The sequence below is a fragment of the Mytilus californianus genome, unplaced genomic scaffold (assembly GCF_021869535.1).
Source record: "Mytilus californianus isolate M0D057914Y unplaced genomic scaffold, xbMytCali1.0.p SCAF_11, whole genome shotgun sequence".
NCBI classification, from domain to species: domain Eukaryota; kingdom Metazoa; phylum Mollusca; class Bivalvia; order Mytilida; family Mytilidae; genus Mytilus; species Mytilus californianus.
Window position 1 is genome coordinate 682,452 of NW_026262593.1, and position 24,439 is coordinate 706,890.

Sequence of the window (24,439 nt, forward strand, 5' to 3'; positions counted from 1 at the left end):
TCCTTTTTTATACGCCCGTTTACGGGACGTATTATGGTATACCGTTGACCGACTGTCCGTCCGTCCGTCGTCAACATGTCGGACATTAATTCAAAAACGCTTTAACCAATATGCATGAAACTTTGGTGAATTGTTTATATCTATTGACGTGAGCTCCATTTCTTTTTTAATAAATTTCAGATATACCATTTCCAAGTTTTGGGGTTTTATTCATTTAAAAAGGGGGGATTTTCCAGTTTTCGGACAATAACTCAAAAACAATATCACCAATTTGCATGAAACTTTTGTGAATTGTTTATTTCTATCGACATGAGCTCGCTTTTGATTTTTTTTAAATTTTAGACGATACTTTTCCAATTTATGGAATTTTATTCATTACAAAAAGGGGGATTTTCCAGTTTTCGGACAATAACTCAAAAATGATTTCAGCATTTTTTATGAAACTTTGGTAAATTGTTTATATCTATTGTTGTAAGATCCCTTTTGATTTTTATAAATTTAAGATTTTCCGTTTATTCATAAAAAAAGGGTTGATTTTCAAGTTTTTGGGCAATATCCTTAAAAGAGGGACGAAAGTTACCTTAGGGATATTCAAACTCATAGAATGAAAACAAACTGACAACGCCATGGCCAAAAATAAAAAGACAAACAGACAAATAATAGTACAGATGACACAACATAGAAAACTAAAGTCTAAGCAACACGAACCCCACCAAAAACTGGGGGTGATCTCAGGTGCTCCGGAAGGGTAAGCAGATCCTGCTCCACATGTGGCACCCATCGTGCTGCTTATGTTATTACAAATCCGGTAAATAGTCTAATTCGGTAGGTCACATTCGTGAAAAGGGAAGGGTATTGTAGTTACATATATTATTGTATATATATTGTAGGAACATATCCGATATCATCTGTGAAACGGTTATTCCATAACGGTCAACCAACTCGTGATGGCGTCTGTAAAATTTACGAAGGAATGATTTCAACTTCACCATTTGGAACTCTTGGTTTAATAGCTTCCTTGTGAGCAGCAATCCTCTATCAAGGAAATCATGATGGGAAATACAAGCCCGGGAATATCGTATCAATTGGGAGATATATACTCCGTATGCAGGCGCTGCTGGAATGTTGCTACATAGAAATGGAAAGTTCACAATTGGGAAGCTGAAATCATCTCTTTAATCGTAAAGTTTTGTTTGCAACCGACCCTCATTGTCAATTTCTAGATGTTAGTCAAGATATGAGGCAGCCTTAACTGTATCTGTATCTTAAAGTGTTTAGAGCAGTTTTCATTAAACTTTGATGACTGATTTATATCTATTAAGATAACCTCCCTTTAGTTTTTTTATAAATTTCTGATATAACATTGATAAGTTATTGTTTGTTTATAGTCTGACAACAGATTTACTAAGTATTGCGCAACAGCACAGTGTATTGCACAACAGCACAGTGTATTGCACAACAGCACGAAATCTTTATATAAAATTCAATTCATATAACCAATTTCAAGTTCTTTGACTACATTTATTCAGAAACATATAATATGTCAAATATTTAATTACAATCCAAATTCAGACCTGCATCAAGCTTGAATATTGTGTTCATTTTTGCCCCAACTATTCAGGATTGGACCTCTGCAGGCGAATCCAGCTGCGCTCAGCGAAACAGTTTATTTAAAAGACAAAATGACATTTTGGATTTTTTTCCTTTTTTTGGTAAATTGTTTGAAGAATTTAGTGGTAGGTTTGTTTGTCATTCTTGAAGATATTGATTTGATGATTAGTATATAGTTTTATCATGACAAGTTACAGATCAAAGAATTTGTAACCGGTAGGGGACTATGTATTGCCATGCAATACTCACAGAATGCTTGTTTTTGTGTAAAACCTATCCTATACAATTTTCAGAATAATGAAAACATCACTAAATTTTGTGCATTAACAGTACTGAGTGGTCATATATACTGCCAATGTTTGATGTATTCATGGCATTCAGGAAGCAGTTTACCAAGAACTTTGTATTTAGTTTGAACTTTCCATTGTACAGAGATCACACCATTCCAGTCACTTAGAATGTACTGTTCCATGTAAAAAGAGAAAAGTTACCACAGAAATTTGGTTGAAAGTTTCTCAGGTAAACTGACACCAAACACACAAGTTTAATGTAAAATAGGAGGAGTTTTAGCTAAAACACGCCTGAACTCCAAACACACAAGTTTAATGTAAAATAGGAGGAGTTTTAGCTAAAACATGCCTGAACTCCAAACACACAGGTTTAATGTAAAATAGGGGGAATTTTAGCTAAAACATGCCTGAACTCCAAACACACAAGTTTAATGTAGAATAGGGGGAATTTTAGCTAAAACATGCCTGAACTCCAAACACACAAGTTTAATGTAGAATAGGGGGAATTTTAGCTAAAACATGCCTGAACTCCAAACACGCAAGTTTAATGTAGAATAGGGGGAATTTTAGCTAAAACATGCCTGAACTCCAAACACACAAGTTTAATGTAGAAAGAATAGGGGGAATTTTAGCTAAAACATTCCTGAACTCCAAACACACAGGTTTAATGTAGAATAGGGGGAATTTCAGCTAAAACATGCCTGAACTCCAAACACACAGGTTTAATGTAGAATAGGGGGAATTTTAGCTAAAACATGCCTGAACTCCAAACACACAAGTTTAATGTAGAATAGGGGGAATTTTAGCTAAAACATGCCTGAACTCCAAACACACAAGTTTAATGTAGAATAGGGGGAATTTTAGCTAAAACATGCCTGAACTCCAAACACACAAGTTTCATGTAGAATAGGGGGAATTTTAGCTAAAACACGCCTGAACTCCAAACACACAAGTTTCATGTAGAACAGGGGGAATTTTAGCTAAAACACGCCTGAACTCCAAACACACAAGTTTAATGTAGAAAAGGGGGAATTTTAGCTAAAACATGCCTGAACTCCAAACACACAGGTTTAATGTAGAATAGGGGGAATTTTAGCTAAAACATGCCTGAACTCCAAAAACACAAGTTTAATGTAGAATAGGGGAAATTTTAGCTAAAACATGCCTGAACTCCAAACACACAAGTTTAATGTAGAATAGGGGGAATTTTAGCTAAAACATGCCTGAACTCAAAACACACAAGTTTAATGTAAAATAGAGGGAATTTTAGCTAAAACATGCTTGAACTCCAAACACACAAGTTTAATGTAGAATAGGTTTAGCTAAAACATGCCTGAACTCCAAACACACAAGTTTAATGTAAATTAGGAGGAATTTTAGCTAAAACATGCATGAACTCCAAACACACAAGTTTAATGTAGAATAGGGGGAATTTTAGCTAAAACATGCCTGAACTCCAAACACACAGGTTTAATGTAGAATAGAGGGAATTTTAGCTAAAACATGCCTGAACTCCAAACACACAAGTTTAATGTAAAATAGGAGGAATTTTAGCTAAAACATGCCTGAACTCCAAATACACAGGTTTAATGTAGAATAGGGGGAATTTTAGCTAAAACATGCCTGAACTCCAAACACACAAGTTTAATGTAAAATAGGAGGAATTTTAGCTAAAACATGCCTGAACTCCAAACACACAAGTTTAATGTAAAATAGGAGGAATTTTAGCTAAAACATGCCTGAACTCCAAATACACAGGTTTAATGTACAAATGAATGTAGAATAGGGGGAATTTTAGCTAAAACATGCCTGAACTCCAAACACACAAGTTTAATGTAGAATAGGGGGAATTTTAGCTAAAACATGCCTGAACTCCAAACACACAAGTTTAATGTAGAATAGAGGGAATTTTAGCTAAAACATGCCTGAACTCCAAACACACAAGTTTAATGTAGAATAGAAGGAATTTTAGCTAAAACATGCCTGAACTCCAAACACACAAGTTTAATGTAGAATAGGGGGAATTTTAGCTAAAACATGCCTGAACTCCAAACACACAAGTTTAATGTAGAATAGAGGGAATTTTAGCTAAAACATGCCTGAACTCCAAACACACAAGTTTAATGTAAAATAGGAGGAATTTTAGCTAAAACATGAATGAACTCCAAATACACAGGTGTAATGTAGAATAGGGGGAATTTTAGCTAAAACATGCCTGAACTCCAAACACACAATTTTAATGAAGAATAGGTTTAGCTAAAACATGCCTGAACTCCAAACACACAAGTTTAATGTAAAATAGGAGGAATTTTAGCTAAAACATGCCTGAACTCCAAACACACAAGTTTAATGTAAAATAGAAGGAATTTTAGCTAAAACATGCCTGAACTCCAAATACACAGGTTTAATGTACAAATGAATGTAGAATAGGGGGAATTTTAGCTAAAACATGCCTGAACTCCAAACACACAAGTTTAATGTAGAATAGGAGGAATTTTAGCTAAAACATGCCTGAACTCCAAACACACAAGTTTAATGTAGAATAGGGGGAATTTTAGCTAAAACATGCCTGAACTCCAAACACACAAGTTTAATGTAGAATAGGGGGAATTTTAGCTAAAACATGCCTGAACTCCAAACACGCAAGTTTAATGTACAAATGAATGTAGAATAGGGGGAATTTTAGCTAAAACATGCATGAACTCCAAACACACAAGTTTAATGTAGAATAGGAGGAATTTTAGCTAAAACATGCCTGAACTCCAAACACACAAGTTTAATGTAGAATAGGGGGAATTTTAGCTAAAACATGCCTGAACTCCAAACACACAAGTTTAATGTAGAATAGGGGGAATTTTAGCTAAAACATGCCTGAACTCCAAACACACAAGTTTAATGAAGAATAGGTTTAGCTAAAACATGCCTGAACTCCAAACACACAAGTTTAATGTAAAATAGGAGGAATTTTAGCTAAAACATGCCTGAACTCCAAACACACAAGTTTAATGTAAAATAGGAGGAATTTTAGCTTAAACATGCCTGAACTCCAAATACACAGGTTTAATGTACAAATGAATGTAGAATAGGGGGAATTTTAGCTAAAACATGCCTGAACTCCAAACACACAAGTTTAATGTAGAATAGGGGGAATTTTAGCTAAAACATGCCTGAACTCCAAACACACAAGTTTAATGTAGAATAGAGGGAATTTTAGCTAAAACATGCCTGAACTCCAAACACACAAGTTTAATGTAGAATAGAAGGAATTTTAGCTAAAACATGCCTGAACTCCAAACACACAAGTTTAATGTAGAATAGGGGGAATTTTAGCTAAAACATGCCTGAACTCCAAACACACAAGTTTAATGTAGAATAGAGGGAATTTTAGCTAAAACATGCCTGAACTCCAAACACACAAGTTTAATGTAAAATAGGAGGAATTTTAGCTAAAACATGCCTGAACTCCAAATACACAGGTTTAATGTAGAATAGAGGGAATTTTAGCTAAAACATGCCTGAACTCCAAACACACAAGTTTAATGAAGAATAGGTTTAGCGAAAACATGCCTGAACTCCAAACACACAAGTTTAATGTAAAATAGGAGGAATTTTAGCTAAAACATGCCTGAACTCCAAACACACAAGTTTAATGTAAAATAGAAGGAATTTTAGCTAAAACATGCCTGAACTCCAAATACACAGGTTTAATGTACAAATGAATGTAGAATAGGGGGAATTTTAGCTAAAACATGCCTGAACTCCAAACACACAAGTTTAATGTAGAATAGGAGGAATTTTAGCTAAAACATGCCTGAACTCCAAACACACAAGTTTAATGTAGAATAGGGGGAATTTTAGCTAAAACATGCCTGAACTCCAAACACACAAGTTTAATGTAGAATAGAGGGAATTTTAGCTAAAACATGCCTGAACTCCAAACACACAAGTTTAATGTAAAATAGGAGGAATTTTAGCTAAAACATGCCTGAACTCCAAATACACAGGTGTAATGTAGAATAGGGGGAATTTTAGCTAAAACATGCCTGAACTCCAAACACACAAGTTTAATGAAGAATAGGTTTAGCTAAAACATGCCTGAACTCCAAACACACAAGTTTAATGTAAAATAGGAGGAATTTTAGCTAAAACATGCCTGAACTCCAAACACACAAGTTTAATGTAAAATAGAAGGAATTTTAGCTAAAACATGCCTGAACTCCAAATACACAGGTTTAATGTACAAATGAATGTAGAATAGGGGGAATTTTAGCTAAAACATGCCTGAACTCCAAACACACAAGTTTAATGTAGAATAGGAGGAATTTTAGCTAAAACATGCCTGAACTCCAAACACACAAGTTTAATGTAGAATAGGGGGAATTTTAGCTAAAACATGCCTGAACTCCAAACACACAAGTTTAATGTAGAATAGGAGGAATTTTAGCTAAAACATGCCTGAACTCCAAACACACAAGTTTAATGTAGAATAGGGGGAATTTTAGCTAAAACATGCCTGAACTCCAAACACACAAGTTTAATGTAGAATAGGGGGAATTTTAGCTAAAACATGCCTGAACTCCAAACACGCAAGTTTAATGTACAAATGAATGTAGAATAGGGGGAATTTTAGCTAAAACATGCCTGAACTCCAAACACACAAGTTTTAATGTAGAATAGGAGGAATTTTAGCTAAAACATGCCTGAACTCCAAACACACAAGTTTAATGTAGAATAGGGGGAATTTTAGCTAAAACATGCCTGAACTCCAAACACACAAGTTTAATGTAGAATAGGGGGAATTTTAGCTAAAACATGCCTGAACTCCAAACACACAAGTTTAATGAAGAATAGGTTTAGCTAAAACATGCCTGAACTCCAAACACACAAGTTTAATGTAAAATAGGAGGAATTTTAGCTAAAACATGCCTGAACTCCAAACACACAAGTTTAATGTAAAATAGGAGGAATTTTAGCTAAAACATGCCTGAACTCCAAATACACAGGTTTAATGTACAAATGAATGTAGAATAGGGGGAATTTTAGCTAAAACATGCCTGAACTCCAAACACACAAGTTTAATGTAGAATAGGGGGAATTTTAGCTAAAACATGCCTGAACTCCAAACACACAAGTTTAATGTAGAATAGAGGGAATTTTAGCTAAAACATGCCTGAACTCCAAACACACAAGTTTAATGTAGAATAGAAGGAATTTTAGCTAAAACATGCCTGAACTCCAAACACACAAGTTTAATGTAGAATAGGGGGAATTTTAGCTAAAACATGCCTGAACTCCAAACACACAAGTTTAATGTAGAATAGAGGGAATTTTAGCTAAAACATGCCTGAACTCCAAACACACAAGTTTAATGTAAAATAGGAGGAATTTTAGCTAAAACATGCCTGAACTCCAAATACACAGGTTTAATGTAGAATAGAGGGAATTTTAGCTAAAACATGCCCTGAACTCCAAACACACAAGTTAATGAAGAATAGGTTTAGCTAAAACATGCCTGAACTCCAAACACACAAGTTTAATGTAAAATAGGAGGAATTTTAGCTAAAACATGCCTGAACTCCAAACACACAAGTTTAATGTAAAATAGAAGGAATTTTAGCTAAAACATGCCTGAACTCCAAATACACAGGTTTAATGTACAAATGAATGTAGAATAGGGGGGAATTTTAGCTAAAACATGCCTGAACTCCAAACACACAAGTTTAATGTAGAATAGGAGGAATTTTAGCTAAAACATGCCTGAACTCCAAACACACAAGTTTAATGTAGAATAGGGGGAATTTTAGCTAAAACATGCCTGAACTCCAAACACACAAGTTTAATGTAGAATAGGGGGAATTTTAGCTAAAACATGCGCTGAACTCCAAACACACAAGCTTAATGTAGAATAGAGGGAATTTTAGCTAAAACATGCCTGAACTCCAATTACACAAGTTTAATGTAGAATAGGAGGAATTTTAGCTAAAACATACCTGAACTCCAAACACACAAGTTTAATGTAGAAGAAAGGGGAAGTTAAACATGCTTGAACTTCTAGTATTAACGCCACCTGAAAAAAAATCTTCTCTTTCCTATTGCTATACGGGTAATTATAGAATATAGTAGTGAAGAAATATAGTTTTTGTTATTTTGAAATTTTACCCAAAATACACAACTGGACCCTTCTTGACATGGCATTGCCAGTTAAAAAAAAATGTCATCAACTTATGAGTGTGAATATCCCTTGGTATCTTCCGTCTCTCTTTTACAAATATTCTACGTTTCTTTTTTTGAATATTTATTAATGAAAGTATGTTTCCTTACCTATATTGTGTGCCCTTGTAGTGAATTACCTTCAGTATCTATAACTTATTGGTAACTTAAGTGTAGACCAGGTGACTTGTGAGGTAAGAACATTTATTTATATGATCTTAAATTAAGACAAAAACCTGGGACTTCTATGGTTTGAGGTCCTATTCATATGTTGATAATTGATAGTACTGGTAGAATTATGCTATTTGGACAAACAAGTTAGACTTAATGGTGTGGTTTGAGGTCCTGAACATAGAAAATGATGTAATATTGACAAAAACCTTGGACTTCTATAGTAGGAGGTCCTATTCATATGTTTAAATGACTAAAGTGATACATTACATTATTATGTTTTTCAGATAAAACCTGGGACCCCGTGTGGTACGAGGTCCTGATTGGATCTCAAAGAAGCAAGATAATGGAGAAGGCTTCCTGGGAACTGTGATATTTGTACCTAAGCCTGGCTCTGATGACAAAAAGGTTACCGTCATCTGGGACTCAGGACGAGAGCTGAGATATAGAGCTGGCGAGAATGGAAAATATGACCTACGAGTGTTTGACACGGCACCTTCAGGTAATATATATAGATATACAGGGCTGGGGAGAATGGAAAATATGACCTGTGAGTGTTTGACACGGCACCTACAGGTAATATGGACTGAGACACAGGGCTAGGGAGATTGGAAAATATGACCTACAAGTGTTTGACACGGCACCTTCAGGTAATATGGACTGAGACACAGGGCTGGTCAGAATTTAATATTTCTTATGTTTGACCCTGCACTTTACTGTAATAGGACTGAAACCCAGTGGTGGTAAAAAAAGTATAGGATCTATCACTGCATCAAGTTTGATATGATATATGTCTTCTTGTAAGACAATTGAATTTTATAATAGTCAAATTTTTTAGTGATTCCATAAACAACAGGACTAAGGTTCTTTGACATCACTTTTATTATTACATACTGAAAAAAAATGCATATAAAAATATACTCTATCACAAATGATCATATATTTAAGTTTTTATGCCCCAGCCGTAGGAGAGGGGGCATTAAGTTTTCCCTTGTCCGTCTGTACGTACGTACGTCCAAAAGTTGGTTTCCGTTCTCTAACTTTAGTTTGCCTCAACCAAATGTTATGAAACTTATACACAATGCTTATTACCACTAAATACAGATCAAGTTTGAATTTTGATTAGGTCACTTGTACCGTTCTAGAGTTATGCCCCCTTTACAAATTTTTCCCCATTTTTTCGTTTCCGTTCCCTAACATAAGTTTGCCTCAACCAAATGTTATGAAACTTATACGCAATGCTTATTACCACAATAAACAGTCAAGTTTGAATTTTGGTGCTGTCACTTTTACTGTTCTAGAGTTATGCCCTTTACAAATGGAAAAATTTCTAAATTTTTCATTTTTTTTTCTAAATATCAAGTAATTTTTAAAATTGGAGTTATCTTCTTTTGTACATGATTATAGTTGATTTATACAATGCAATATTCAATTTTACTTCCTACTGATAAATTAAAGCAATCTTTACCATTCAGTGCTTACAAGCTGTTTGATTACTGTTCTAGGGTTATGCCCCTTTACAAATGAAAAAACTTGCTGAATTTTTCGTTTCCTTTCTCTGACTTGAGTTTGTCTTAAAACTAATTGTAATTTCTAAAAATATCAATGTCATTATTCAAGTAATTTTTAAATTTGGAGTTATCTTCCTTTGTCCATGATTATAGTTGAATCAACTACAATCAATGCTTTATACAATGCAATGTTTAATTTTGCCTTCCACTGATTAAACACAGATCAAGTTGAATTTTGGTAGTGTCACTTTAACCATTATTGAGTTATGCCCCTTTATAAATCGAAAGATTGCAAAATTTTTAGTTTCCATTCTGTAACTTAAGTTTGCCCCAACCAAACATTATGAAACCTATACACAATATTCATTACCACAAAACTAAGATCAAGTACAATTTTTTTGTTTCCGTCTCTAACTTTAGTTTGCCTCTACCAAATGTTATGAATCTTATACACAATGCTTATTACTACATAATACAGATTAAGTACGAAATTTGGTGGCGTCACTTTTACCATTCTTGAGTTATGTCCCTTTATAAACATAAAAATTGCTGAATTATAACTATATCATGTATATGATATGTAAGCGGGGGCATCATCTGTGTCCACATGTGGACACAATCCACATTTATTTGTTTTATTGTTCAGGATTAAGGATAGGCAGGTGTCACTCTACATTACTTTCCAGTTGCTAGCTGAATGATTGTGCTGTAGAAAAATTTTCATCTACACATGAAGGCACATTTCAACTTGTATTCATATAAAATGAATAATATATTTACAGGAATATGCAGTCTAAATATAACTTGTAATGATAATGAAGGAATTGATGTATTATGTGAATTTGTTTGCAGGAGTTTGTCATCCTAACATAACTTGTGATATTTGTGGGGAGAAAGGAATCCATGGATTACGATGGAAGTGTTGTGATTGCCATGACTTTGATATGTGTAGTCCATGTTATATGGCCGATAAACATGACCTGAAGCATGCGTTTGTTCGAGTGGATACCCCTAACTCTACAGCGTAAGTACTGCTGTGGTCACATGACTTTGATATGTGTAGTCCATGTTATATGGTCGATAAACATGACCTGAAGCATGCGTTTGTTCGAGTGGATACCCCTAACTCTACAGCGTAAGTACTGCTGTGGTCACATGACCTGAAACATGTATTTGTTAGAGTGAGTATACCTAATCAACAGCGTAAATATGGCTGCAGTCATATGACTTTTAACATTAAATTCTGATTAAAGATTTATATTTTTTATGTTTTTTTCTGTCTTTTTAGTTCACCTGGTATTATTTTGCCTCTGTCATTTTGTCTGTCATTTGTCTTTCTGTCATCAGAAATTAAGAAAAAAAATGTTCTCCTCTGAAACTACTGGGCCAAATGTTATCTAACTGTAGTTAAATGTTCCATAGGATCCCTAGTTTTAAAATTATGTCCTGGGATTTGATCCAGAAAGAAACATAGCTGCTGTTGCTAATAATAGAACATATGGGGCAAAATGCAGTTTTTGGCTTATATCTCAAATTTTTTTTGAAAGAGAAAATCTGACATTGGTAAAAATGATTAGTAGGTCAAGCTATATCTTCTACAAAATTTTAAGAAAAATGGGTCAACCCATCTTGGAGTTATTCCCCCTGAAATGTGAATTTTTAGTAAATTTCAACATTTTCGGCCTATATCTGGAAAACTAAAGCAGTTCAAGCAATTCTGACAGGGATAAAATTCCCAGCAGGTCAAGATCTATCTCCTGTGAAATTTTCAAAAAAATTGGATAATCCATTATGGAGTTATTGCCCTTGAAATACCATTATTGTTTTTTGCAAATTTCAGTTTTTGGTTATCTTGAAAACTATAACAGATGAAGAGAAATTTAAACAATAAGAAAGACCGAAACAATAAGATCTGCCAATGAATCAACATGGACAAAAGGTTGTATTGTCCCCCTTTACATGAGTTATTCTCCTTGGAAGACTTATTTTACTCATTATTTTACAGAAACTATAATAGATGGAGAGAAATTGTAAAAGTGATCAGCAAAATAAGATCTACAAATAGGTCAACATTCATCAATTAGCCCCTTGTAGGAGTGGTCAACATTCACGATTCATCAACTAGCCCCTTGTAGGAGGTATTGCCCGTGAAAGACTAATTTTGCTCATGTTTTGCGTGCTTTGCAGAAACTATTATAGATAGCTATATGGAGAATTGTCAATTGATCGCTTACAGGTTGCACTTTGTAAATACAGCTGTTTCACAAGCCACACCTCTTTTGGGGAGATATATAATATTCATAGATATGTTAATTTGTTAACGTACTGGTTCCCAGATATGATCTCTGTGTTTCATCTCTTAGAGACATAACTTGAGAATGTTACCAGTTTAGAAAAAAATGGTAGCGCCTAAAATCTAATTCTTAGGAGGTCCAAAAGTGGAGGTAGGGGTAGTGTAGAAATTTAGTATAAGTTTAAACTCTTAGAAGTTCAGGGCATATAAATATTGAAAATATGCCACACAGCCCTATATTTTGACCTTTGAATAAAATAGAAGTGCATATCAACTTTCCATTCTGGGATATAATTTTTCACAAAACTTCCTAGTAAAAGTGGCACAGTTTTAGCCGCAAAGGGAGTTCCTATGGGAAATTGCATTGTCTATATTTACAGAATTGCCCTTGAATGATGGTTTTTATCTGTTTTTATACGACCGCAAAAAATATTTGCGGTCGTATATTGGTATGACGTTGGCGTCGTCATCCGAAGACACATTGGTTTTCGCACAATAACTTTAGTTTGAATGAATGGATCTCTATAAAATTTTACCATAAGGTTCAATACCACAAAAGGAAGGTTGGGATTGATTTTGGGGGTTATGGTACCAACAGTTAAGGAATTAGGGGCCAAAAAGGGGCCAAAAATAAGCATTTTTCTAGTTTCCAGACAATAACTTGTGGAACGGTGTATGGATCTCTCTGAAATTATACCACAAGTTTCCATACCATAAAGGGATGGTTAGGATTTGCTTTGGGGGGTTATGGCTCAAACCGTTTAGGAATTAGGGGCAAAAAAAGGGGAAAAACAAGCGTGTCCTGGTTAATGGACAAATACTTTAGTACAAAACATAATTTAAAGCAGTGTAAGGGAGGTAATTCAAATACATCATTTGAATTACCTCCCTTACACTGCTTTTAAATTATGTATTAAGTAATGGTTAATGAACAATTAAGATTTGATTTTGATTTTTGGTGTTTTTACGCCACTTTTAAGCACCACTTTTCGTGGCGGTCAGTTTTTATTGGTGGAGGAAGCCGGAGTGCCAGGAGAAAACCACCGACCTTCGATAGGAAAACTGACAATCCTAGTCAATTAAGATTGGAGTCGAGTGCACCCGCACGAGCGGGGTTCGAACTCACAACCTCAGTGTTGACTGGCTAGTGATTACAGTAGTAACTACTTAGACCACTCGGCCACTGAGGCCCCTGAACAATTAAGACAATTTAAAAGCAGTGTATGGGAGGTAATCCAAATACAATGTTTTGATTACCTCCCTAACACTGCTTTTAAATTATGTTTAAAGAAATGCATATTTATAAAGGAAGACCAGTAAAAATATCTGCAAATGTTGCATCTTTTTTTTTTTACAAAAAATTCCATATGAAAGATTTGACACCATATTTTAAATTCTATTATAAAATAGATTAAGTTAGCACTATGATAAATTTAAATGGGTAATTATGGTTGCAAACTCCATTGGAAATTTGAATTGAGATTATAACCATATCTTGAGGGAAAGAATTTTTTTGTGGAAAAAAGGGGGGGGGGGGGGGGGTAAAAAAAAATTGTGGGCGGTCAATTTTTTCTCATTTCAGATTTCAGAAATTAAAAAGAAAATTTCTTCAAATATTATTTTTTTTGCCAAAAAAAAGTGTGGAGGGGGGGGGGGGGGGGGGGGGGGGGTGTTAATACGTAACAGCATAGTATATTGCACAAAAGCAAAAAAAAGGGTGGTATATTTTTTATTTTTTTTTGTGGGGGGAGGGGGTGTCAATTCGCAACAGCAAAGCGTATTGCACAAAAGCAAAAAATTGTATGTAAATTCAAATCATATAACTCAAAGTTCTTTGACTACAGTTATTCTTTGTCAGAAACCTTTTATGTGTCAAATAAATATTTAATTACAATCCAAATTTAGACCTGTATCAAGCGCGAATATTGCGTCCATTTTTGCCACAACTGTTCAGGGGGGGAATTTTTTTTCAATTTTTTTTAGGGGTTCATACTTTTTTTCTTCAAGATTTTTCAAAATTACAAATTTTTCCAAAATTTTTTTTGGTGGGGGAGGACAAATTTTTTGGGGGGAATTTTTTTGCATAATTTTTGGGGTTTTTTTCCCAAATTTTTTTCAATTTTACATTGATAAATTCTGATTTATATATAAAAGCAACAAATACTGATATGGCAGGAGATACACACCAAACAGGGTGTGTAAATTATTATATATAACAGATTAACTAAGTATTGTGCAACAGCACAGTACTGTGCAATTGTAACAGCCACTATGTTCCGTCAGTTACTTTGTTCCGGCGGAACTTTTCAACAAGAAATTTCGTTCCGATGGAACTTTCCAACTAGTTGTTTTATTCCGAGTGCAGTCGAAAAGTTCCGGAAAAAGGAACTTATCAACTAGCCACAAAGTTCCTCTTTGGCAAATAAGTCAAAACCGGAACTAACAAACTAGCCCAAAAGTTCCAATGGAACTTATCAACCAGTCACAAAGTTCCATTTGGAGAATTGATGCAAAGAACCACATGAGGAGGGGGGTATTCTTCCCTCTGTTGAGGGTACTATGAATACTAAATTTGCATGATAATGCAACTTATTCCGTTTTATGTGAGCTATGAAATACAACTTAAATTTTGCATATTTGTCCCCAAAGAAACCCCTTTCAGTGCGTTGGGTATTCTTGTAAATTAATGATTTGCTCTTATATATACTGATAGTCATTCTTCCCCTCTTTCTACAAAAAGGACGAAATATGGTATATTCAGTATCTTGGTTTCCCTTTGAAAGGTTCAAATATAATATGTTGCGCTTTTACTTTGCATCAATTCTCCAAATGGAACTTTCTGCCTGGTTGATAAGTTCCGTTGGAACTTTTGGGCTAGTTTGTTAGTTCCGGTTTTGACTAATTTGGCAAAAAGGAACTTTCTAACTAGTTGATATGTTCCGTTGGAACTTTTCAACTAGTCACTTTGTTCCGGTGGAACTTTTAAACCAGAGGAAGAACAAAGTAACTAGTTAATAAGTTCCTCTGGAACTTTTCGGCTAGTTAGTTCTTTCCGCCCGGAACTTTCCAACGTCGGAACAAAAGAGCATTTACACAATAACACAGTATTGTGCAATAGCAAGAAATCTTCAATTGAAAATAAATACAAATCTTTTAACCAATTTCAATGGGATTAATTTAAAGTCTTTAATTATTGGGCCCCATTTTTAAATTGGTCTACATTGAGGTCCAAAGGGTCCAAAGTTAAACTTTGTTTGATTTCATCAAAAACTGAATTATTGCGGCTCTATGATATGCTGAATCTTATTGTGCATTTAGATTTTTGACTTTTGGCCCTGTTTTCAAATTAGTCCATATCAAGGTTTGAAGGGTCCAAAATTAAACTTAGTTTGATTTCAACTAAAATTAAATTTTTGGTGTTTTTTTTGTATGCTGAATCTAACCATGTTGTTAGATTTTGGATATCAGACCATTCTAGGTAAATTAAAAGTCCCATTTCAAATCTTTTAAGACCTTTGACCACATTTATTTTGTGTCAGAAACCTATATTATGTCAAAAATTTGATCACAATCCAAATTCAGACAGTATCAAGCTTGCATATTGTGTCCAAACTTGCCCCAACTGTTCAGGGTTTGGACCTCTGCGGTCGTATCAGGCTGCGCTCGGCGAAGCATTTCATAAACTAAGATTTTGGCCTAATTATACTACTGCAACAATTTGTCATCGCAACTCATCTGACACCACACAACAGAATTTCACGTGATTTTGTAGTTAATGAGGACATAATATGTAGATCCACAAGAAATTTTTATCAGTTGAGTTATGAGTCTTAGAACTTAGGAATCTGGTGAGATTTTGTTTGCCCAGTGAAAATGTGGGGCGTGGGGTATGTGAGCGTGCTCACAAAAGTTCTTTAATTTTTTTTAATTGTGAACCTTTTATAACAAAACTTATTAGGCCGCAATCCCCGGTTGTAATAAACCTTCTTTAAATAGCAAGGAAGATCATATTAAATTCAGGAAGATGCCTCATATTTCCAAAAATCCTGTCTGGTTACATATGAATACAAAAAGAACCATACCATTCAAAAACTGCAAAAATTAAATATTCATGAAGATAGAAAAAGAGAACAGTTGCAAGGATGCAAAGAGAATTTGTCTTATTTTATCTATTCTAGTTTCAATGTACCTACCAGATCAAAAAGTGCCAGTAGTAAAAGGACAGCCAAAGGTATATTTCCAAATGCTGAAGTAATGAGAGGTCCTCACTGGAAATGGAAAAATGACGATGGTAAATATACATAATTATATACTTATATAATAGGTTATTGGGTTATCTTTCCTAATGCATGTAATGGTGGATTGTTGGTGTGTCTTAACTGGAAATGGAAACATGATGATAAATATACATTATTATACATGTATTTAATGGATAATCTCCCCTGATGCTTATGTGGTCAGGGGTCCTCACTGGAAAGAATATGTTCAGTAAATACATTTATAAAGGTTTTACCATTGTACTAAAACACAAACATATTTAAGATGAAATATAGTTTCATTTTGATGTACTCACAAACATACACTCAAGAGGGATCTTCTAAATAAAATAAGGAGATGTGGTACGATTGCCAATGAGACAACTATCCACCAGAGTCCAAATGATGTGGATATAGGTTACTGTATGGCCTTCAAAAATGAGCAAAACTCTTACCGTCTAGTCAGCCATAAAAGGCCAGACTTTGACAGATGTAAAACAATTCAAACAAAAAGTAAACAGTCTGATTTATGATGAAACAATGAACTGAAAACACATATAACAGGTATAACAGACAGCAACCAAACAGTGAGTCATCATTCATATACCATGCAGCACAATGCAAATAAATTATCTGCATTAAAATAGGAGGACATTATTTTTAAGGTGGAGAGGGAGGTGTAGGCCTTGTGAAGACACTGGAGACCTGGGGTAAAGATTCATACAGAGGAGCTGTCAAAATTTTATGGAAAGCCGATAATTTGGTGAAGAACTATCGTGTTGGTGGAGAGGGTTGTGTAGATGTGATTTACACACGGATGACAGAAACTGCCTCTGGTGGGAATTATTATGCAGATCATCTTCCGTTTGTTGGTAAGTAGTGGTGGGTTGAAGAATTGTCCTTCCTAGGAGAGGAATTTGTAAACGTTATTTAGAAATTGCTGCGTGAGTGAGTGAGTAAATTTGAAACTATTAGTTACACAGTGTGCAATTGAAGCCAAACCAGATATGAACTTTATTGACCGGATAAATTCCGTATTAGGACAATTGCACATTGTGTAAAGAATTTATCCTGATTTTGTTATCACACCACTTATTTATTGTTAAAAAAGATATTATTAAAATAGTATTTAAAATATTAATTATTAGGACAATATCAACCAAATATATTTAGATATTTAATCTAAAACTGTGAAAAATGAAAAATATTAGGACTTTTTTTTTTATTAAGTCAATGGTATAAGGGAGATGATTCAAATTGACTTAATAAAAAATTGCACTGAAATTTATTAGGACAATATCAGCCAATCAAATTGGGAGAAATATACTCTAAATCAGAATAATAATTTTTACTGGAAGTTTGCAAACAGAGTAACAAAATGATAATGATAATAAATTGATAAAAGATCTTTGTATAATACTGCAAGCATCAAAATGGAGGTCTATCAAATATTGCTTGCAACTTTTCATTATCAATACAGGAGAAATGAAATTATTTTGGTACTTTTTTGTTGTAAGGTCCAATTATTTACAGAAATTAATAAAGTTTTGTGACAAAATGGTTTGTAAGATAGTATTCTGTTTCAGATGTGGTCAACCCTGGACAGATTCTGTTGAAGATTGGTGACAAAGTAATTGTCACTTTACCATTAAAAGGATTCAGGCAGCTACAGGACAACCAAGCATATGGTGGCTGGGATGATGAGATGAATCAGGTAAATTCACTGTGTCTCTAGACCAAAAAACGAAAATCAAACAAAAGTTTATTTACAACTTAGCTTTGAAATTATTGTATAGACATGTGTCCTATTTTTGAAACATTTGGTGACCTAGTGTTTAGAATAAACAAATACACATTTGAGTGTAGAATTATATTTTCTGATTTTAGTGTTTGGGAATAGGGTCATAGCGTAATATTGTATTATATTTTCTAATTTTAGTATTTAGAAGAAACAAATACACATTGTAGTGTAAAATAATTTTTTGTGATTTTAGTGTTTAGACGAAACAGGAACTATTGTTGGCTTCCTTTACAGTGGCATGAGTGTTAAAGTACAATATGAAGACAGTAAAACTTGGGTCATCAATAAAGTAGCTTTAACGAGGGTAAGTATCAATAAAGTAGTGTTAACGAGGGTAAGTATCAATAAAAAAGCTTTAACGAGGGTTAGTATCAATAAAGTGGCTTTAACGAGGGTAAGCACCAATAAAGAGGCTTTTAACAAGGGTTAGTATCAATAAAGTTGCTTTAACGAGGGTAAGCACCAATAAAGAGGCTTTAACGAGGGTTAGTATCAATAATGTGGCTTTAACGAGGGTAAGCACCAATAAAGAGGCTTTAACAAGGGTGAGTAACAATAAAGAGGCTTTAACAAGGGTTAGTATCAATAAAATTGCTTTAACGAGCGTTAGTATCAATAAAATAGCTTTAACAAGGTAAGTATCAATAAAGTAGCTTTAATGAGGGTAAGTAACTGTTTAATGAAATGAATCTTTGATCATCAATAAAGTATCACAAGAGTGAGCAACAATTTAATGTCTTTGAAATTTGAATTATTTAAAAAGTAGTGCAAACCAAAAAAATGAAATAAAAAAAGAAAAAGAAAGAAATAGACAACGTCACTAAAAGTAAGTTGCAAAATTGTACACTTTCAAGAATATAATTGAATGAACCTAAAGGCAACCATGATTTTAATTTCAGCTTAAGATGAAGCTTTTTTGTCTCCCTTGCCATGAAAGTCTCAGTATGTGAGACTTTGAAATTAGTATCCCTTGGTGGTGGCAAAAACTATTTGTATAAAACTTTTATATTTCAGAGGGTTGAAGACCTGGCTTTTTGTTATCTTGTTTTTTTGTATACAGATGCCTGATGTTACGAAGTTTCTGCCTTTCACATGTCTATTATCCTTGACCTCATTTTCATGGTTCAGTGAGTGCTTAAAAAAAATCTTTGTTTTTTTTTGGTCATGACTGAATTGCTCGCTTCTTATGAGATAACTATATTTGTTATATGGGTTCCTTGCAAGGTGTACATGTCTGACAGACATGGTTCACCTGACCTCAACCTCATTTCATCGATCAGTGACAAGGTTAATGTTAGGTGATTAGGTCTGTTTCTCAGATACTATTAGACAAAGTAAACTATATGTGGTGTATGGAATGATTGTAAGGTGTACATGTCAGTCTGGTAGGTTTCATCTAACCTAGACCTCATTTTCATGGTTCATTGGTCAATGTTAGGTGTTCATGGTTTAGTCCTCTTTTTATATACCATAAAGTTAAACAATGGGTTGACTATAGTTTGTGTATTGAATGATGGTAAGATGTCCATGTCTCTCTGGCAGGTATCATCTGACCTTGACCTCATTTTCATGGTTCATTGGCCAATGTTAAGTTTTTGTGTATTGATCTGTTTTTCAAATATAAATAATAGGTCACCAATGTCGCAGGAAAAATGGGACACCAATAATACATCGACTTGGGATGAGGAATAAGTCACCATAAACCCATAAACTTGTCGTGGTAATGCGTGTGGGCCATTTCTGCATTAAATGAGTCGTCCAATTTATATATACTTTATTATATAATCTGCAGCGGTGACTTTAGTCTGCCGCCTCCCCGATTGTAATAATGACCAGTGACTCACTCGAAAAGTGAAATTGTATTAATATATATATATATGGTTAGTATTGCCGCGCTTTGAGCTCATGCATAACTCATGCTATTTGAATATAAATATATATATCATTTAAATAATAATAAAGAATCGCTTTACCTTTCTATTGTACTAATTTAAATATTCGGTACGCAAAGCAAAACATAGCGTACAAAGCTATAGTTTATTTCAAAATACGCAGCGCAGAACTATTTTCGTCAATCGTCAAGAATCAAGAATATGAAATATGAATATGATATGAATGGGAAACATACAACACTGAAAACACAAATAATATGAAATGCTTTATAATGAACAAAATGGATAAATATATCCGGTGACACCAATATTTGGTGTATGGAATGATTGTAAGGTGTACATGTTTGAATAGTAGGTATCATCTGACCTTGACCTCATTTTCATTGTTCACTGATCAATGTTACTGTTAGGTTTTTTTATTGTTTGGTCCTCTAAATATAAACTATAAGTAATAGGTCAACAATATTTGGTGTATTGAATAATTATAAGGTGGGCATGCATATATATATGTATGTCTTACATTGCTCATCTGACCTTGACCTCATTGTCATGGAACTTTAAAAATGTGTAGTTTATGTGATACTTGTAGTAAAACCTTTATCTGAATGACTTTCAGCTTAAAATTACGGTCAGTTAAGTAGGTGAGATATTTCAGTGTGTGCCCTTTTGTTTCTTTACAGTAACACACCATCATTCATGATGATTATATTTCTCTCTGAGGAACAAGATGGTTTTTTTTTACAGAAACATACCTTTAATCAAGGAGATGCTGTTACTATTCTGAATAATTATAATGCTGTCAAAGAGCTGCAAAAAGGTCATGGTGGATGGAACGATGAAATGAAGACTGTAAGTAAAGGTCAAAGATTACAACAGTATAACCTTTAGACAAGTTCTATGGTTGAATGATTAAATGAAGACTGTAAGTAAAGGTTAAAGTTTACAACCTTTAGACAGGTTCTATGATGTGCTGCGAAAAATATTTACAAAGTTCTATCTTAATATTGCCATTAATGATAATTTCATCCATTTAAACATAGCAACCATTGTAAATATTTATAATATATTATACCATAAAACAACAAGATAACAAAATAAAATATGAAATAAGGGTGAATAAGCCAGGACCAATAGGTATAAGGATGAACAGTCCAAGATTAATGATGAATGACAGTACAAGGTTTATTGTCTGATTTATAGGCTCTAGGAAAGAATGGTAGAATAGTTCGTCTTGACAGTGATGGTGATATGCGAATTAAAATTGAGAATAAAACGTGGATATTTAACCCAGCATGTATAATGCCAATAGACGATGACAGCACAGCCAAATCGATACCAGTTTTGTCTAGACAGGACACCAGAGATCATTCTGATGATGAATCAGAGACAGGATCTGAAGGGGATGAGGGTGGACAGGGTAAGTGTAATATATCTACCTGACGTCTGACGGTGAATCAGATAGAGGATCTGAAGGGGATGAGGGTGGACAGGGTAAGTGTAATATATCTACCTGACGTCTGACGGTGAATCAGATACAGAATCTGAAGGGGATGAGGGTGGACAGGGTAAGTGTAATATATCTACCTGACGTCTGACAGTGAATCAGAGACAGGATCTGAAGGGGATGAGGGTGGACAGCGTAAGTGTATTATATCTACCTAACGACTGACTGTGAATCAGAGACAGGATCTGAAGGGGATGAGGGTGGACAAGGTAAGTGTATTATATCTACCTGACGTCTGACTGAATCAGAGATGCGATCTGAAGGGGATGAGGGTGGACAAGGTAAGTGTAATATATCTACCTGACGTCTGACAGTGAATCAGAGACAGGATCTGAAGGGGATGAGGGTGGACAGGGTAAGTGTATTATATCTACCTGACGACTGACTGTGAATCAGATACAGGATCTGAAGGGGATGAGGGTGGACAGGGTAAGTGTATTATATCTACCTGACGTCTGACAGTGAATCAGAGACAGGATCTGAAGGGGATGAGGGTGGACAAGGTAAGTGTATTATATCTTCCTGACGTCTGACTGAATCAGAGACGCGATCTGAAGGGGATGAGGGTGGACAAGGTAAGTGTATTATATCTACCTGACAACTGACCGTGAATCAGATACCTCATCTGAAGGGGATGAGGGTGGACAGGGTAAGTGTATTATATCTACCTGATGTCTGACGGTGAATTGGAGACGTGATCTGAAGGGGATGAGGGTGGACAAGGTAAGTGTATTATATCTACCAGACGACTGACGTTGAATCAGAGACATGTTCTGAAGGGGATGAGGGTGGACAGGGTAAGTGTATTATATCTACCTGACGTCTGATGGTGAATCAGAGACGTGATCTGAAGGGGATGAGGTTGGACAAGGTAAGTGTATTATATCAACCTGACGACTTACGTTGAATCAGAGACATGATCTGAAGGGGATGAGGGTGAACAAGGTAAGTGTATTATATCTACCTGACGTCTGACAGTGATTCGGAGACGGGATTTGAAGGGGATGAGGGTAGACAAGGTAAGTGTATTATATCTACCTGACATCTGACGGTGAATCGGAGAGGTGATCTGAAGGGGATACTGTTGGACAAGGTAAGTGTATTATATCTACCTGACATCTGACTGTGAATCAGAGACAGGATCTGAAGGGGATGAGGGTGGACAAGGTAAGTGTATTATATCTACCAGACGTCTGACGGTGAATCAGAGACAGGATCTGAAGGGGATGAGGGTGGACAAGGTAAGTGTATTATATAGATGATATGAAATCATGGTTTGTATAGGGTTATTTATAAATGACCTCTCCGACAATTTATTCTCAATACATCATCTTAAGATGACAGCAAAGCCCATTTTGATGTGGAATCAGACAAGGAACCAGAGCCCAAGGCGACAAGAAATCAGACACTGAGACATTGATTTTGACCCCTATGATAATATAACCTTGCCTGATTTGTGTCAGGGGCATAACTGTTGTACTGTAGAACTTAGATAGACCAGACTTGGTCTGTGGACACATTATGGGAAGGTAGTGTGTCACTTACGAAAACCAGATCAATATGACCTTAACTTTGACATTTGACCCCTATGATAGTAAAACCTTTTCTGATTCGTGACATAACTGTTGTACTGTAAAACCTAGATTGACCAGGCTTGGTCTGTGGACACATCGATCATGGGAATGAGGTGTGTCACTTACGAAAACTAGATAACTGTGACCTTAACTTTGACAGTTGACCCCTATGATAGTAAAACCTTGTCTGATCTGTTTCTGGGGCATAATTGTTGTACTTAAGTTGTCCGGTACTTTGGTCTGTGGATGCTTCATTGGATGTCGGTGTACAACAAACCAGTGTCAGGTCACTGCTATCTTGACTTTGACCTTTGCCCCTTACAACAGTAAAACCTTTTCTGCTTGATTTCAGGGACATAAAAATTGAACATAAATCTTATGCTGACATTGTCGTTATACTGAATTTCATTTTGCTGTTGTGCAACAAAAAAATGCATGTGCATAGGGGGATTATTCCATCAATGTGGACATCTCTATTTTCTGTTGACTAATATACTTCCATTTATTGTTTAGTATATTTCCTCAAGCATGTACATGGCAGATGGGAGTTTAAGATAATTTTGATATAAAAGATTTCAGAGAAGGGCATTGTGAAAGGAGTGATAAGGCAAACTGCATAGAGTTCAAAATGCTTTTTGACTTTTCAAGTATATTATTAATTTTAACTGGTCTAAAATATCAACCATGTTAGTTGAATTTTTCTTTAATGTTGGATATTATTTTGAGCTATAGCTATGTTTTACACAGACAAAATACTGATGTTGCAATTGTTTTCATGTGGTTGAATGCTATAAAGAAACATAGACTGATTTTAATTGCTGTCAAGCATATACTGATAAGAGAAGGATAAAACCTGGATACATTATTACCACTCCCTCAATGTAATCTATAATGTCCATTCTTACAACTAATCTGACATAGGAGTGATACTTTGGCAACAGTAAATCTTACAACTAATCTGACATAGGAGTGATACTTTGGCAACAGTAAATCATACTGACTTGACCTTATGCATATAAAGTAACTAAATACGGGTATTATATTTATCAGTCCATCACTGTTTTTACCATTAGAAAGGAAACGAATGTATATGGTATATCAAGTCCACACACATTTGACAAATCCAAAGGAAAAGGAAAAGTTCTTGTTTAAGTCTTCATCTAAAAATCACAATATTTATACCGTACTGACTTCCAAACAATAAAACCTGTCAACCTATAAAAATCTTCATTGTTTTGAATTAAGTACAAGAGGACCTAATGCATCTCTTACGCATGACAGAAGTGTTTTTAATCTAATATATCATGGTTTTGAACATATTTATAT

General features: G+C 34.7%; 1 protein-coding gene across 1 annotated transcript in view; it reads left to right on the forward strand.

Annotated features, from left to right (window-relative positions):
• Window positions 1-8,202: 8,202 nt before the first annotated feature.
• The window catches only part of LOC127720744 (E3 ubiquitin-protein ligase MIB2-like), a 35,454-nt gene continuing 19,217 nt past the window's right edge, over window positions 8,203-24,439 (forward strand). The window contains 10 exon segments of the mRNA XM_052227499.1: window positions 8,203-8,208; window positions 8,570-8,584; window positions 8,586-8,784; window positions 10,646-10,817; window positions 16,265-16,377; window positions 17,008-17,214; window positions 17,929-18,056; window positions 18,337-18,447; window positions 20,780-20,884; window positions 21,236-21,452. Of these exon segments, the coding sequence (XP_052083459.1) occupies window positions 8,203-8,208; window positions 8,570-8,584; window positions 8,586-8,784; window positions 10,646-10,817; window positions 16,265-16,377; window positions 17,008-17,214; window positions 17,929-18,056; window positions 18,337-18,447; window positions 20,780-20,884; window positions 21,236-21,452 (1,273 nt within the window).